Genomic DNA, 17,551 nt, shown 5'->3' with positions numbered 1-17,551 from the left:
GAAGGCAGCGCCGCCACTAGCAGCAGTGCAGAAGTGAGGGTGGCATGATGCGGTATTGCCACCCCTACTTCTGCACTGCTGCTGGTGAGGTGCTGCCTTCAGAGCTCAGTGCCCGGCCTGTATGCTGTCCAGCTCTGAAGGCGACAGCACAGAAGTAAGGGTGGTAATACCATGACCCTCCCCCATCAGTAGGCTTGTGGCCCCCTTCCCCACGACCCTGTTTGGGGTTGGGACCCCCGTGGTTACAGTACCATCAAAGTTCAGATTTAAATATCTGAAACTGTGAAATTTATAATTTTTTAAATCCTATGACTGTGACTTTAACCCAAATGGACCATGAATTTGGTAGGGCCCTTTGTATAAGAGTTGTACTGCCACAGTAAGCCAACCTATCAGATTTAAGGGTCATACATTAACATATCGCAACAAAGTGCTGGCATAAAGAGTTAGCTTTTATGTCACCAGCTTGAGTTCATGCTGTCACGCTGGCTGATTTTGAGGGTTTATTTGGTTGCATGTTTATCTGGGAAAAAGCCAGTTTTAAAACATAAATAGCAGCCCTGCTACGTACCTTGTATGGACAGCAGGAGCCTTCATCTTCTCCTGCAGTCTCTTGGCTTCCTCCTTTCATCCTGTGCACCTTTCCCATTGTCAGTGTATCACTCTCTAATTCTTCCACTGAGGAGGAGGTAGCACTACCTGCAATACACCGATTATTGGGACACAAAAGGAAGAATCTACGGCCCTGTGCTCTGTGTCAGCAGCACCAGGCTAGCTCTAACCATGAGAATGTAAAGTGGTGCCAGATGTTTCATATGGCTTTTTTGACCCTTGTATGCATGGATATTTTACTCCCCCAAAAGCTGTGCTAGCCAAACTGTCTTCTACCACTGTTATACCTAAAGCTACTAGTCCCCTCTGTCTATCTGTAGATGGGCTTATGTAAAGCACCGATCACTGCAGTATCTAGCAGATATGTAGGTAATATCTCTGGCATGCTTTTATTAAAAAACGGTCTAGTCTAACATGATTTTCAGACAAAAACTACCCCTGTTCACACTGGGAAGGACAACCATGCAAGTGCTAACGAAACACATTTGTACTATGTATAGTTTGCTTCTGAAAGCACTACATCAAGTGTTTGGGCAAGATTGATAAATATATTCTGAGTGGTGATGTTTGAAGAGTGCTAGGTATTTCCCATGGAAACAACAAAATATCCATTCCAGTCACAGTTTTCCATGGAAATTTTCAGTTTTTCAAGGAAAAAAAACAAAAACATTTTGTTTTTTCTCCTCCTTTTTTTCCATTTCTGGAAGGAATAAAAGAGAGAAATGATTTGGGCATGAGAAAAGATGGATGTTAAACTTAGAAGTGAAAGATAAGAGAAGGGTTGAAAGACCCAGACAAGATGGATGGATATTATCCAGAAGGATGTGATTAGCTGCAGAGTTTCCAATGAATGGCATCAGGAGAGACTGAAATGGAGAAAATGGACTCAAAGACACAACCCCATATAGATGGGACTAAACCTAGAAGAAGAAGGTAAGAGAATGGAGTGAAAGGGGAGAAAAAATGAGAACCAAAACATTCTGTATTTTTCAAAATTTGGCAAAACCACCATTTTTTCTTGAAAAAAGTGTAACAAAAATGTTTTGACCAGCTCTAATTCCAAGTCTGAGAAAGCCTCAGTAATCTTCCACCATCAGCACAGAAGGAGCCAGCTAGGTAGCACTAGCAGAAAGCAAAATACCTGTCCTGTGCACAAGTGTTAACAGTTAACCAATGGCAAACCTAGGTAATGAAACAGAGCTGAGCCTCTGGACAGGAATACAAACGAGGACAAAGCACTAAATGTGAAATCCTGGCTCCATTGAAGTCAATGGAAAAATTCCCATTGACTTCACTCACTTAAAATATGACTACCCACATGCTCAAAGTTAGGCATGTACTTAAGTACATTCTTGAAATGAAGCTTCTACTAGGCCTATGTAATCTGGATCGTTGTTATAAAAAATAATTACACAAATGAATTGAGCATTCCTCATCATGGGTTCTGTGTTAATTTGATGCAATTAAGAGACTCCATTAGTAAAAATGATACAAATGAGAACTGATCTGACTATAAATATATATATATTTATAATACTGAGACTCTGCATACACAGAACTATATAAATGATATAACTGTCTCATATATAAAAAGCCAGTTTTATTTGTTGTAAGTTGAACTGGGAGCAAGAAATATGAACTGAAGATAAAACCTGGAAACAAAAATAACTCCAGTATGTCCTGTCAAAGTCTATCTTCAGCTGATCTATGTTCTTTTAAGATGCAGACCTTTAAATTATTTTGAAAATACCTCAAAATAAAGTAAATTCTTAATGACACAATCCAAATAAGTTATGATTTTGTTCTGAGAAAGCAGTATAATCATCTCTCATAATAACCCTTAGACAGATCTCCAACATCTTGTCTGAAGGTGATTTATACATTTGGTACAGTGAGCAAGACACTTTGCTAATAAATGAGAAGACTGTTTCTCTTTCTGTCTATATTAAAGTTTGATTGAAGCGCCTGAAACAGATTGGACATAATAGCATTAAATATGATTTACCAGTTCCTTGAAGAGTATTTTCTATTCAAACAAGGCATAAGCTATATCAAGTGGAAAGTATCCCCAAATCTTTCATTGTAAACTCACTGTCATGGGAATTAATATCCTCATTGCCTTTAGGGGCTAGTGCTCGGTTTGAAACAAACTTCTTTTCCTTATGATCGGAATCCTATAATGTAAATGTTCAAAGGTCAGAATTAGTATCGTAAAAGGGGAGAGAGAGGGGCCAGGTCTACACTACAGACCTATATCGGTATAACTATACGCCTGAGTGATGTAGCTGCACTGACCTAACCCCCCATGTAGACAGCATCATATCAACAGGAGAGCTTCTCCCGCCAACCTAGGTACTGCCTCTCGCGGAGGTGGATTAACTGTGCCGATGGGAGAAGCGTCTTCACTATAGTGACACAGCTGTACGTGAAGACAAGCCCAGACTCTCTGCAGTTGGGAGATTTGGCACAAAGCCAGTTAAGCTATGTCTACGTTACAAAGAAAAACCTGCAGCGCCAAGTCTCAGAGCCTGGATTAACTGACTTGGGCTGTGAGGCTATAATTAGCAGTCCAGACATTCCTGCTCACGCTGGAGCCCAGACTCAGAGACCTTCCCGCCTTGCCAGGTTTCAGAGCCCCAGCTCCAACCTACATGGAAACAGTTATACTGCTGTTTTTAGTCTCCCTGACTGAACCCCACCAGCCCGAGTCCAGTGACTCAGGCTCTTAGACTGGGCACCGCACGTTTTTCTTTGCAGCGTAGACGTACCTCAGAGTACGTCTACACAGCAGCTTGGACCATGCCTCCTGATCCGGATAGGCAGATTCACGCTAGCTCCGTTCAAGCTGGCATGCTAAAAATAGCAGTATAGAAGTTGCTGCAACGGTGGCAACCTAGGCTAACCACTTGAGCTGGTTCACACAGGGTGGACGGGCTTGGACTCGGACGGCTAGCCGGAGCCACTGCCTGGGCAGCAATGTCCACACTTCTATTCTTAGCATGCTAGCTCAAACAGTCGGTGTGAGTCTGTCTACCCGGACAGGGAGGCTTGCTCCCAGCTGCTGTGCATACATACCTTTAAGGGCCAGACAGTGGCCAGGCCTACAGACAGACATAAGGAGGCATAAGACACCCCCCTGTTCCCCCCCTCCACACACTCACCCTATGCAACCTCCCTGCATTTCTGCTGCAGGTGGGTGGTGGGGATAATGACCTGCTGGTATGAGCATGTAATAGTTTACTGCCCTTGGGAGCAAGGGAGGGGAAGGTTAGGTCGCTGGTTAGGCCACACAGCATTTAAGCCTCCAATACACAACACACAGCACAAGGGAGCCATATTTTCAAACCAGTTACCCTTAGTAAATTTAACCTAGCAAGTGATAAAAGCTCCTGCTTATAAAGCTATTCAAGATCTTAAATGGTGGAATCGACCCTTGTGCAGAGAGGCCAGTATAAAGCCAATGCATTACTTCATCCCTGTTTGGACTGGCGCATAGGCCTTGGGGTAGAATTATTGCAGTGGCCATGTGGTCATAAGCGGACACAGGATCTCAAAGAAGGATGTGCTTACAAGAAATTCATGGGGATTGTCTTCTATCAGAACAGGGGTGAGTGTAGCTTCATCCGTTTCGGCTGAATTTGTGTGTTCCGAATGTAAGAGAGCATGACGCCTATCATTAATCTCTGAAAGACATGAAGTTCTTAAAGTTACAATGGTGTATTTTTATGCATGGATAAGGTAACTTATACTTTATTTTTTTGTTAAATTCAACACAAATTTTTCATGGTTTACAAAAAGTGTATTTAAGTAAATATTTTTAAAAAGATTTTGCCCCAAATATTCCTTGTCTGAATAAAAATCACCCCAACAGAAGTAGCAGCAACTAACAATAATACTTAATATTATTCAAACATTTATTGTCTAATCACACAGCTATTTGTACATCCATCCTATCCATTTCATTAATTTACTAGCGCACCAATCTCCAGCTATACAAAGCTATCCTTCCTTTTAGGGGTTCAACAAAAGTACCTCTGTTTTTGTTATCCAGGAAGTGATACTCAAGGATGGGTTGTTTATAGTGTAAGCTGGTTTTTAGCTAGTATTTGTTCTATTAAGAAAAGGACCCATGGAGATTGTCAACCCTCATAAGAGTTCATATTGCACAGTGAGTGTTTGTGTGTAAAAAAATATTGATCACATTTTCCCGTGGGAGATACCATGAAATTTCCAGCCTGGAGAAACAATGATGATTTACAGCAACACTTAGATGCAGCTTTGCCAACATCTTAGTGCCTCTATTATTTTTTTACTGTTAAAAAGAGACAACCGGTGCCTGCCAATAGTGAGGGTGCAGAGTGAGGGCAACTGGCTTCAGCAGTGTTACTGAGCACGCTCAGTCCATGTGAACATGCTCAATACAAGCTAAGCAGCAAATCTGGGGGTGGCACATGACCCCGCATGTCCCCCTCCACGCGTCGCCTCTGCTATCAAAGGGTGAAACACCTCTGTGCAGGGGCTTGGGATCCAAAGTGAAATACTCTTTCAAAGTACAAATCTTCATTTTGGGTGAAAATTTTACCCCTGTGCAGAGAGCTAGCACAAGACTTACGTATCACTTAAGGCCAGCTTAAGCCCCATAGCTTTACACTTTCTGGGTGAAATCATGGCCTTACTGAAGTCAATGAAAGTTTTGTCATTGACTTCAATAGGGCCAGGAGTTCACTCTCTGAATGCAATGCAGATGACATAAAATATATGGGGTGCATTATGAAACATCATAAACCTGGAACATAACCTCTGGACATGCGCATCAACTGTCTGCCAGCCCAACATTATCAAGCTGCATTCTGTATACTGCAACCAACTGTGCGGCACATAAAATGTATTGCCTGACTGCAAAAGACCCATTTGTATTTATACTATCTTCTGGTTCCAGCATTCTTTAGCTTCTTATGTTGTGATTTCATGGCCCTAAAGAAACCAGCTTGACATCTATTTAATTCCCCTAGAACTAGTATTTAAATCTATCCTCTTAACCAAGTTACACTGTATTATAAAAGTGAAACCATTCTGCAATGGTTGACGCTCCCTAGTAACTCTTGAGTAGACCATAATCCAGAAATCCAATCTGGCGATGACAAAAACATGGATAATTGTGGCAAGGTCTACTTCGGACACCAAAATGTAGCAAACCTAGTCCAACAGAAATATTTTACATTGGTTCAAATATGCTTACACTCATAGACTTTATGGCCAGAAGGGTCCATCACGATCGCCTAGTCTGACCTCCTGCACATTGCAGGCCACAGAACCCCACCCACCCATTCCTGTAACAGACCCACAACCTCTGGCTGAGTTACTGAAATCCTCAAATCATGGTTTAAAGACTTCAAGTTACAGAGAATCCACCATTTACTCTCCTGTAAATCTGCAAATGACCTGTGCCCCATGCTGCAGAGGAAGGCAAAAAAAACCCCAGGGTCTCTGCCAATCTGACCTCGGGGGAAATTTCTTCCCGACTCCAAATATGACTATCAGTTAGACCCTGAGCATTTCAGCAAGACACACCACCAGCCAGACACCTGGGAAAGAATTCTCTGTGGTAACTCAAAGCCCTCCCCAATTAGTGTCCCATCACCGGCCGTTGGGGATATTTGCTACCAGTAGTCGCAGATTGCCTATAATGCCATTGTAGGCAGTCTGATCATACCATCCCCTCCATAAACTTATCAAGCTCAGGCTTGAAGCCAGTCTTGTGGCCTTGAATTAATCGTCCCCTTTTAACAGATCATTTAAAGTGCTACATGGAGGGTTTCAGCTTTCAACTTCTACCATGTTTGCTTGTTTTGACTGAATGGTCATGCCACTCAATTGGGATGGTTCTGGCATGGAAGCTTTTGTATTGGATACCTGTGTTTTCAGAGTCTTTATCCATCATGAGTGGGCCTGTGCTTTGATCACTGGAATCACATGGTTCCTTGGCCATTGTTTCAAACACCACAGGGTCTTGTGCTCCTGACCATTGCTTCCACCTCTGAGGCGCCTCTGTCTGTTGCCTGCATAGCAGCGATGTTTTCTCTTTCTCAATAGGAAATCTGTACACAATTAGACAAGCAATTAATGATTTCAGGTTGATTCATGGTTGCCAATTAATCATGACAAACCCAGGGGAAGTCAATAAAGGTATGTATCAAAGGCTACTGCAAGTCCTTCTTAGAGGCTGGAGAATGCTTATGTGGGTATATTTGTAGAAAGAGCAGCAGAATATTGAAGTCAGTAGTATTCCCTGCACGGAGCATTTGTTTTTCCATTCCAAATACAGTTAGCAAAAAAACCCGGCATTTTGCCGTCATCTCATCTATTGCTGGGTTTTGCATAGCTGAAATCCCTACCCTCTCACCCATACACAGTGGAAGACTAAAAAAAAAATAAATAAATCAGCAGCATCAAGGAAAGAAAAGTATAGGACCAAATTCTAGCCCTTGATGCCCACATGCTGTTCTCACTCAAGTCAGCAATGATTTGCTAGATTTCAACAGTTATTTTATATGAAAAAAATCTAACATAACAAATCTGTGGCTATTTGAACTTCACATGTTGGTCACTGTAATGGCTTTGAACTTAAAAGGGACTAGGAAATAGAACTCATATCCTCCTACTCCAAAGGCATAAAGCTCTACCATTTGAATTAAAGGAGATTCTCCATTAACTGTTAGCAGTACAGGTACCATGACACATAGTTGAGCAATTTGATTCCACCCTGCAGAGGGCAGTGGTGCATACTAGCCATTTACTATAAAAACACTGAAACACTTTTCATATGTTATCCATTGGGCTAAAACTATCTTCGCTTCTAGGAGTTAATCAGCTATTGGATAGCCGTGAAATATATATTTTTTATTTTCTCTTTTTTAATTTGGACAAAATAGTTTTAGGTGGTCATATAAAGCAACTAATATCACCAATCCTTAAAATTACAATTGGAAATACATTTCAGAAGATGTATTTGACTCCTTAGCTGAAAACTGTTATTTGACAATAAAACATGACTACATAATTGTTTTTATTATTTTTGTTTCCTTTTATAATTATTATAAACAGTGTAAAACATTCAGATTAAAGCCACTATACAGAATAAAGCTTAATAAGTATAATTCTTTAGGATGAAAAATTGAGAAAAAGCAATAATAATAGTGGTATAGATTTGCTTAAATTTACAGCAATATCTAGTCCTGCTCTGCATAAAAATACATATAGTATCTGTTCCAAACCCCGCTTAAGGCAACAGGAAACTTTCCATTGACCTCAATGAGCTATGGATCAGGCCCCAAGTCTTGTAGGAGAATGCTGAAAAAATAATATAGGATTTCCTCTGCTGTTAACGTTTTCCTATTAAACTGGGGCACCACTATTGCAACATTTCCTGTTTGGATGAGGCTCTAGAGATGGTTTTAAGGAAGGGTTAGCCTCTTTCCAAATGAACCAACGTTGCAAGGTGTTTTGAATCAGCCTGGAAGCAGAAAGTTATCACAGGTGGCTCTTTACAAGTTCTGGAATGCAGCACCTGGATACCAGCCTGATCCACTCATATAATCTAACAGCAGCAGTGCTTTCAGAATATCAGCATTTACTTGTTATGTCTGGGCAGTTGGAAACATTATTTTAATTTTTTCTTTAATTTTGTAAGTGTTGCTCTACCGCCTACCCCCACAACAGCTCTAAGACAGTAACAGAGAATGCCAATTGCTTTTCATTATTATCCTGATTGGTATAAAATATTAATGCACCTGCACTGGTGAACAGATAGCATGCTTACCCTTCTGCAGTCTTACACGTGAAACAGATCAGTATACAACAACGCAGCCACAGTTTGGGTACTAGGCCCTGTCTGCTATGGACTTGGGCTAATATTTACTCTTCCACTATGAGCAAACTCAGTAATAAGAAGTGAAAGTCCAGCCAAGAAACCTTCCTAAGGATTCCTGTGACTTGTAATCAATAACAACATGAATTATAGATCAGTTTCATGCAGAGATTTATTTGAAAGCCTTTCCCTCTGGGAAGCTAAGTAAATGCCCAGTACTAACTCACCAGCCTGCTAGATTGGCTCTTAGTTATAATGAGTGAGGCTCCTTTATATAGAGAGAGGTGTAATTTATATTTCCCTATATTATACATATATATCAGCCTGCTTTGGAAGGCTGCTGTTCAGTGGGTATGTATGAAATCCCAGGAGTGTTTTATAGATCTTATTTTCAGAAGTGCTGAGCACCCACTACTCCATTTGGAGTCAACGGGAATGGCAGGTACTTAGATGGGAGACCATGAAGACAGTTCACATACCTGCCTGTTGGACCCATGTGCCAGCAAAAGAATGTGCACCACTGTTTCTAGAGGTGATATCTTTCAGATGAGCTATAGTAGCGTGGTTCCACTATAGTTTGTCATTAGAGATCATATAGCCCTTTCTTCATCTCCACATTCCAACTCACATAACTGCATTCTGCCTACAGAAACTCCCACTGCTGTATCAGCTGGGCACAGGCTCCCTTTCTGTCCTAACCTATTGTGTGTTATTGCTGTATGCTGCTCAGCAGCTGTAGCAGTGTGTCCCACAAGTTCTATGTAACCATGACAAGTCCCTTATATATCTCTCAGGAGTGCTGGACGCTTAATTAGCTATGTTCGTGAGTCTCAAAACCTGGCTTTAATGAGTGGTCAGTTAGCTGGGATATAGCAACACACATCCTTTCCCCACTGGTTTTATCAGTAACCATAACTGTAAAAAAGAATTTAAAAGCTATTACCGACCTCTGGTATTTCCTGCTTTGTGCATTATTTAACTGGGCACACCAGTTTCCATTCCTTGACAGAACAGGCCTTTGTGAGTATGCTGTAGCTTCTGCTGGCATGGACGATATTGCTGGACTGGAAACTGTCCCAGTCTTCTTCTGCTTTATTGCTTCTTCAAGGTCTACTGAGCTGTTTGTAAACTAAAAGGAACAGGGCAATGCATAAGAGTTTACCTGGGTTTCTTCAATGAGTGTCGGTTCTGATTTCAGTCATTTTCCATTCCAAGGGACTACTGCAACCTCTAGTCCCTGCCTCTTACAGGCTGAAAGAATAACCAGTAAACTCCCATTGACTTTAATGGGAGCAAGGTTCAGCCAAAGCCCTCACTGAATGCTTTTGAAATTGCTACCCTTAAAATATATGTATAGGGCTATACTGATACACCAGTATAAATCTGCATTCGCTGAAGATAGTGGTGTTACATTAGATTGGTTCTGATGCAAGGAAATCCTGAATCCTGAGCCCTTTTCTGCAGGTGTGGAGGGCCATTTTTACTGTGGAACCCCTGCAGTCCTGCTGTATAGAGGAGGAAAGATTTCATGAGCTCACTGAAAGGGGTGTGCATCCTCTGTATTGTGGCTCTTTGGGAGTGGAGCATGGGCAACAGATCTGCTATCTTGGGCATGTACCTCTTTTGAGCAAAGCTGGTATTACCAATGCCAGATTCTGCCAGATTGACTGACAGCGTATAATCAATATAACCCCCCCCCCAGATTATGATGAGGCATCATGTTCATTTGTACTGATATTTTTGAGGCGAAGGGCTAGAACATTAATCCCATGTGCGTTTCCTCTCTCAATTCTGTCACATCACATGTGCATCCCTATTCTGTTGGGCAGAGCATTTATATGCTGATGCTCAAAGGCCGCTAGGGTGAAGTGAAATTTACCCATGCCAGGCCTCCAGCGCAGCTTATACCAACTCTGCTAAACTGTATTCACCAGCTTGTTGAGGCAAGTATTTTTTTTAATGGGCAAGTAAAATATCATTCCTCTTTTCCTATAGGAGTCAATACCATAGCAACATTTATCGTTGCTTTAGCTGCATTACTGCAGTTAGTAAGATACCAAACCCATGACTTTCCTCTACCTGTAATGCCCCAAATCTGCCAATGCCAAATGTTACTGTAGCCTTTTAAGGGTTCTATTAACCTGTGGCCCTTGTGCCAACCCATGCAGCTCCCGCTGGAGTTGTGCTGTTGACTGCTGCATCAGTAAGATTTCTCTCTGCTGTTTTAATAGCAGCTTTCTCTCCTGGTGAGCTGCCCTGTAGATATTTCGCAGGTGCTGGATTTCCGCCTGCACAGAACAGACAGCGAAGAGGGGGGAGCGTAAATTACAGTTAAAATACAAATACACATGAAAATGGCCTACAGGTCAGTTTATTATAATTAGTAACAGGTGGAAATATTGCAATTAAAGTGCATTTTGGATATTCAATATGCATAGCTATTTTTATGTGCATTTTTGTGTACAATGTTTTCAGTCTTTGCTTTGAGCAGTGCATGCTGACTTGTGCCCAGATACGCGAGGTTACTGGCAAACAGGTAAAGGAAATGTTTCATAGAGTTATTAGAAAGTGGCAAACTGTTCTGAATGTTGATGAAAGCATGTGCAGAGAAAATTGGGGGGCTGGGAAAGGTGAGAGCGAGGCATGGTCTAGTAGCACATGGGAGCCAGAAACTCCACACTTCAAACTCAAGCTTTGACACTGACTCCCACTGCCCACTTGGGCCTGATTTTCCAAGGTGCTGAGTACCTGTAGATCCCGTTTCAATCAGAGAGAGCACCAGTGCTCAACACTGTAGTATAATGGGGACTGAAGAAAGAGAGTCAGGTTTTATGAGGGACCTATTTGGTAAGACACCAGGGGCTCAGGTGAGCATGCTGGGCCAGGTTGCTATTAGATACACAGGCCTCTCTCCAGGTGCTTCTGTGCATGCTGAGTAAAGATCTCTGTCCTACGACTCTATCTGCTGACTGCAACACATATTGCTAATGAAAGAAGCACCTCTGAAAGTCAGGCCATTGGGCTCAACTTTTCAAAGGTGATCACTAATTCTGGATAACTTGGTTGTTGCTTGCCCAACTTGAGACAACCCGGGCCTAGTTTTCAGGTGGGCTGGGCTCCCACAACTCCAAATGAAGCCATTAGAGCTGTGGATACTCAGCTGCTCTGCAAATCAGATTCCTTCAAGGCATATAAGGCTGGGCAAGCCCCCAAAATGACAGGCCACTTCTGAAAAATCTGATTGCATGGGACTTGTCCCAAGTCACAGAGGAATTTACAGCAGAGTCAGGAACGTAATCTAGATCTGACTCCCATGGCTGTGTTTTAGCCACAAGACTGTGGGAGATGGAGACTATCAAATGTTCTAGGAAGAATTTCTCAATGGAAGATATCAGAATTTGGCAGAGCATAAAGCTACCCCACGGGTCATGAGTAACGAAGTAAACAAGATTATACAGGTTGGGAATTTGGCCACACTACAAAGCTAATAGCATGAGAAGCAACTTCTAGTTTCCAGCACAGCAGAATAATGAAACACTAAGATAAGGACATTGGATAATGAATTGTAAAAAGGTTAAACAACTATCGTATATATATGACTGTATAATCAGAAATAAAATGCTTTTACCAGCAACTGTCTCAGTTGTGCTGCAAGCCAGCCTGCTAACAGCGACACAAGACCACCACTAGCTGTTGGCTAATTTCCTGTATCTCAGCAATGGAATCCTAAACACCTCATATAATCTGGATGTATACACTAAGAGTAGATAACTGCAGTAACACTGGAGTTGCAGAGAGAAATGATGTTTCCTGCTTCTTTACAATGTATAGAGGACAGTCCATGGCATAAAATAACGTATTTGAGGTATAAAAATCAATATCAGTGAAGTATATTATGAAGTCTGTGCAACAACACTATGTACTCCTTTACTACTGTTCGTGAGATTCTCATCAGCATTGAGTGTTAAATCTTCCCCTTGTTTTTCAAGAAGAAAGCAGGATTGTGTAACTGCAATAACATTACCTGCTCTTGCTTCAGCCTGGTTAGTATTTTGTGCTGCTTCTCAGCTATGGCAGACACTTCCTCACTGTCTCGCAGATTATCCAGACAGCTGAAAGCAGGGTGGAGACCAAAATCACTACCAGAAGGACATTTGGATGTGTGAATGCAATGCCCATGACAGGTGTCCCCATGACAGGGCTGGGGCCTGGAGTGATGTCTTTATCCTCAGAACAAATACATCAGTGCAAGGCTTACCATGCTGCCCTGCCCGTATCTCAACCCCATCTGGAGAATGAGAAGATACTTCAGTATTCACAGCCCATTTCATCTTGTACCTCTTTGCAAGATGGCCAGGTTTCCAGATGCGCCCAGCATACTGCAGCTCTCATTGACAGCAATGGAGATTCTGTCCTTTCCACAGAGAGCAGTAGGAACTGCTGGATGATGAACTGGGTTGAAAATTTGATCACTTCCTTTCAGATGCCTAAATGGGGCCTGGACTCTTTTGGACATCTGGCCCTTAATATCTATGTATTGTGATGCATACTCTGTGGAGTGACACCCAGCAAACTTATTTCACTCAGGCTACCAAACAGACCCCAGATGGTAACAACACCCAGTGACTACCAGCTTGGACTCAGAGCAGCCACTTCAGCAAGCAAAGCTTAGTCCTTCACAAGTCCCTAAGAGAGCCCTTCCCCCAAGCCCAGCCCTTAGTTATCGTATATTTTGCTTTTATGGCATGCTCCATATTGTAGATGAAGGCGGGTGCAGTGGTTAGGGTGTTAGCCTGGCCTTCAGACAACTGGGGTTCAATTCTTTGTTCTACCACAGCCATCCTGGGTGACCTTGCATGTCTCTCTCTCTGCCTGTGAAATGGGGATAACTGTACTTCCCTAACTCACAGGGAAGCTAACCCAAAATCCAGGAGGTGGTGAAGGGTTCCAGTTCAGGCTCATGGTATGGCTTTCATCTTATGTATGCCTGACTGGAGGCTAGCAGGAAAGGGGTTAACGGTCACTCTAGTTAGAAGAAGAATTGCATCTGCCTTCCCTGCAAGGCTGGGTCAGCTGTGGGGAATTTATTAATTACCTCCAGCTCCAGCCCACTCCAGGAGGCATTTGGTGTGGGGAGCCAAGCTGCATATAAGAGCTTAGCTGGAGTAAAGCCAGACTTTGGATGTGGTTGAAACAAGCTGGGCCTTGTCCCTTCTGGCTGTGGGGAAGCCTGGTTGTACCTTAATTTGCCCTGTAAAGGGGCAAGTTGTTTACTTCTCTGCTTTTACAAGGTAGCCTATCATGAAGAGGGTATAAGCTCTCCTTAGTGGGCAGAGCCAAGCTGCCTTGTTCTGACTGGCCTGTTGCAGTCAGACAGCATGTTTACCATGTACTGAAATAAGGAAAGGGTATGCAAAATGGGCTCACTGTTTCCGATGCTCCAGCCAGGCCAGCTCTGCCTTAGTTTTCTCCTGAAGGGCTTTTTCACGGAGTCGAAGGAGGGCAGTCTGGTGCCGGGCTCGTAGTTCTTCTTCCCTCAAGTACTGCTCGGCCATTGTCAAACTAAAACGGCAAAAGGTGCTGGACCCTCCGTAGAACTGACTGATTTCGCTCCACTAAAAGCAGAAGCAGAGGGCTGCATTTATTGGGGGGAAGCCGCTGGATGTCCCATGAGTGTGGCATTGCAATTAAAAGCCACATGGGTGACTCCACGTGCAACGACTAGCAGGAGAGGAACTCTGGAGACCAAATACCTGGCTTGTGGAATCCATGTGTTCGCTGCTGTCTCCTGAATCATCTGCTGTGAGCGTCTTGCTGTTGGGCTGATTTACTGAAGGAGGCAAAGGATTCAAGGATCGATGTATGTGCGAAGAGTCACCATGCTTTGCAGACAGAGATCCTAAAGAAAGAGACATTAAAGTCACTGTAAGTAAAATATTTCTTCATACTGGGGAGGGAGGGGAGAAAAGTGATGTATCCCATTTCAAAACTTTATAGCGTGGTTGTAAAAAATATAAATTAAAGCTAAACAATTTAGCTTTCTAATATGCTTCCAAACAGATCAGTTCATACTGTGTTCTAGGCTAGTTAGCTTCCATTCCAAAATACTAGACAATCTGAGCACGGGGTCGGAAGCCTGCCACACATTCATGTGTTGTAATCACTGCTTTGACATTAACTTTTCCTGTGACCTAAGGAAAGTCACTTAATCTTTTTTTCTCTGATTTCCCTGCTGTTATATAAATTACGTTAATGACACTAGCTGACTTAACTACCAGGGTGTTCTCAGGGTTAATGCCTATAGAGTGATCAGAGGTTATAAAGATACTGTTCTGACTATTCATATATACGGTGAGTTAAATCATTTGGGGCAAAATTTTCAAAGGTGCAGTAAGAAATTTGATGAAATCTCTACCCAACCCCAAAATACTGCTCCACTTCTGGTGCCACTGCAGGGCACCTGTAAATTTGCCCCCAAATGCCACTAAATCACCTAGCTGGATGGTCACCTTGTTGCTGGGTTGAGGAATCCAGGTTCATTTCCCCAGTGGATTTTCTCTCTGTGGCTTTTATGGCATCCATCACATTGCAGTTGATTTCAGTTTTCAGTGCAGATTGTTTAGGAGACTGTGCTCTAAAGCTACCGCTGTTGGGGGGAGAAACACATTCTTACATGATATTTTGGTATATTAGGTGCCAGGAACAATAATAATACCTAGCTCTTGGGAAGTATTCTTCCTCAGTTGATCTCAAGTACCTTTCATAACAGCGTGTTAGTAATATTTATTCTATAGTGGATCTTCTATACATATGAAAACTTCTTTTCTGGTACTTAGCTCAGTGTGAGCTTGGAACCAGTTCTCAAGTACTTTAAATGAGTATGAAAATGTGCACTTAGAAAAATGCTCCTTGACAATGCTGGTCAAAAGGGATACTCCTTCTCTTCAGCAGGTAGCAACATAGATATTTATCCAAGATACCTGACTGTAAATCAAAGGAACTGAGGAAAGGATGTTCCTGTTCATCAAAATAATAAATGAGATCTTTGATCTATAGTTAAACACAATTTTTCCTGCTACAGAAAATACAGCAGAGATCATGGGTGGCGGGTAAACCGGCTCGACTGTTGTGGGGGGCTAGCTCCTGGCCCCTCCCTTTCTGCCTGAGGCCTCTTCGCGCCCCCCCCCCCACCTCCATTGCCAGAGCACCCAACCATGGCCAGTGGCTGCCTGTGGGCTCAGAGCCCTGGGTGGGCAGAGTGGCCCCCCACCCTGCAGCGTGTAGGCGGGGCCATGCTGGGCTATTTGGGGAGGCTCAGCCTCCCCTAGCCTATGATACTCGCTGCCCATGGCAGAGTCGTTTCCCTTCAGGATCTGGGCAAAAATCAGGCCAGAGAAAGCTTGCAATTGGAGGATGTATAGTTTACAATGGAAAACTGAAACATCAAAAGGGTTAGGACGCTAATCCCATGTAGAGGGCAGCTGCCATGTGAGCTATTCCCATTGTTAACTTGAAGAACATCCACAGCAGAAACATGTTACTGATGCACAGTTCGCTGATGCAGAGTTCAAACACTCCAAAGCCCTGAGTCATTGAACTTGAACAAACCACAGAGTAAAACAGTCAAGCATCCCATTGTATGTTGCTTATTGTACCTGTCCTCGGCTGTATCATCTCTTTCAGGATCACCTTCAAATTGATATTCTCTCTGGTCTATCTTAGCATGCTTAAGTCTTGCCTTCACAGTACAGCTGGCTTGGGAGCCATTCAGCCCCTGTAAAAACGGAATGGATCCCAATGACAAATGAGTGATCTTTACAAAAGGTGTCACCTTTCAGCCCTTTTGGTAATTCTCATGGGCTAGAATCTGGGTTTATACAGTGCCTTTCATATTCCAATGACCCCTAAAGAGTTGTATTGACTAATGAGTTAGATCAGTGGTTCTCAACCAGGGGGATGTGTGTACCCCCTGAGGGTATTCAGAGGTCTTTCATGGGGTACATGAACTTATCTAGATATTTGCCTTGTTTTACAACAGGCTACATAAAAAGCACTAGCGAAGTCAGTACAAACTAAAATTTCATACAGACAGTGACTTGTTTATACTGCTTTATATACAATATACGGAAATATAAGTACAATATTTATATTCAATTGATTTTTTATAATTATGACACATGAGAAAGTCAGCAATATGTCAGTAACAGTGTGCTGTGACACTTCTGTATTTTTGTCTGATTTTGTAAGCAAGTCACTTTTAAGTGAGGTGAAACTTTGGGGTACGCAAGACAAATCAGAATTCTGAAAGGGGTACAGTCATCTGGAAAGGTTGTGAACCACTGAGTTAGAGGCTAGCAGTGAAGTGATTATGTAGGCATATGGAGATGTCCCATGATAGCTCACACAGAAGCTGCTCTGTTGACAATGAGCATGTCCCATAATACTGTGGTTACCCTCTGGTCTTTCTTTTTAAAAAGCCAATGAGATGTTTCTTTTACCAGTGCCGCTAGTAGAAATGGACAGAAGTAGTGGTCAAAGCATCATACAAAGTATGGCATTCTTAATAATATAGCAATGCCCTAGGACTGCACATTGGGTCTGAGTCCAACGCGTTGTATTCATGAACATGGGACCAAATCCTGGGATCCCTTACTCTGGCAAATGCCCATTGACACCAGTAGGATTTTGCCTGAATTAAGGACCTGGAGACCTAAAGACAGAAAAACAAGCCGTGCACCAACCTCCCCACATATTTCTTTTTTTAATAGGAGACTCCTTGGCTCTGGTCAGACAAGAGGCCTATGGGGCGTGAAATAGAAGCATGAAAGAATAGTTTACAACCCTTCAGGAGAAAAGTGCTCAGACACTACAGTGAAAGGTCCTACAGAAAGATGCCTGGGGTAAAATTTTCCAAGGTGCCAGAGTCCCACCAACTGTCTATGGGATTCAGGCACCTAAGAGACATGAGCCCAGATCATCAAAGGTATGTAGGTGCCTACCTCCCATAGGCACCCAAGTTCCATGGAAGCCAAAGTACCTCTGAGGATCTGGGCTCTAATACTTTGGGAAATA

General features: G+C 42.7%; 1 protein-coding gene across 3 annotated transcripts in view; it reads right to left on the bottom strand.

The window, feature by feature from the left end:
- CCDC187 (coiled-coil domain containing 187) overlaps positions 1-17,551 on the bottom strand; it is a 68,846-nt gene that overhangs the window by 10,499 nt on the left and 40,796 nt on the right. For 2 of the 3 annotated variants that reach the window (XR_006276129.1, XM_038374438.2), the window contains exons 16-26: positions 16,135-16,253; positions 14,989-15,125; positions 14,233-14,378; positions 13,907-14,094; positions 12,504-12,591; positions 10,621-10,767; positions 9,427-9,608; positions 6,526-6,710; positions 4,183-4,295; positions 2,705-2,786; positions 572-699 (exon numbers count right to left, since the gene is read on the bottom strand). Coding sequence is in view for 2 of the 3 variants with exons in the window: in XM_038374438.2 (XP_038230366.1) it covers positions 572-699; positions 2,705-2,786; positions 4,183-4,295; positions 6,526-6,710; positions 9,427-9,608; positions 10,621-10,767; positions 12,504-12,591; positions 13,907-14,094; positions 14,233-14,378; positions 14,989-15,125; positions 16,135-16,253 (1,515 nt within the window). In the remaining variant the exon portion in view is untranslated. The remainder of the gene's footprint in view (positions 1-571; positions 700-2,704; positions 2,787-4,182; positions 4,296-6,525; positions 6,711-9,426; positions 9,609-10,620; positions 10,768-12,503; positions 12,592-13,906; positions 14,095-14,232; positions 14,379-14,988; positions 15,126-16,134; positions 16,254-17,551) is intronic. The other variant, XM_043499153.1, reaches the window with a different exon arrangement.

The sequence above is a fragment of the Dermochelys coriacea genome, chromosome 16, assembly GCF_009764565.3.
Source record: "Dermochelys coriacea isolate rDerCor1 chromosome 16, rDerCor1.pri.v4, whole genome shotgun sequence".
NCBI lineage: Eukaryota > Metazoa > Chordata > Testudines > Dermochelyidae > Dermochelys > Dermochelys coriacea.
Note: the sequence above shows the minus strand (reverse complement) of the source record. Positions and strands in the feature narration are given on the sequence as shown.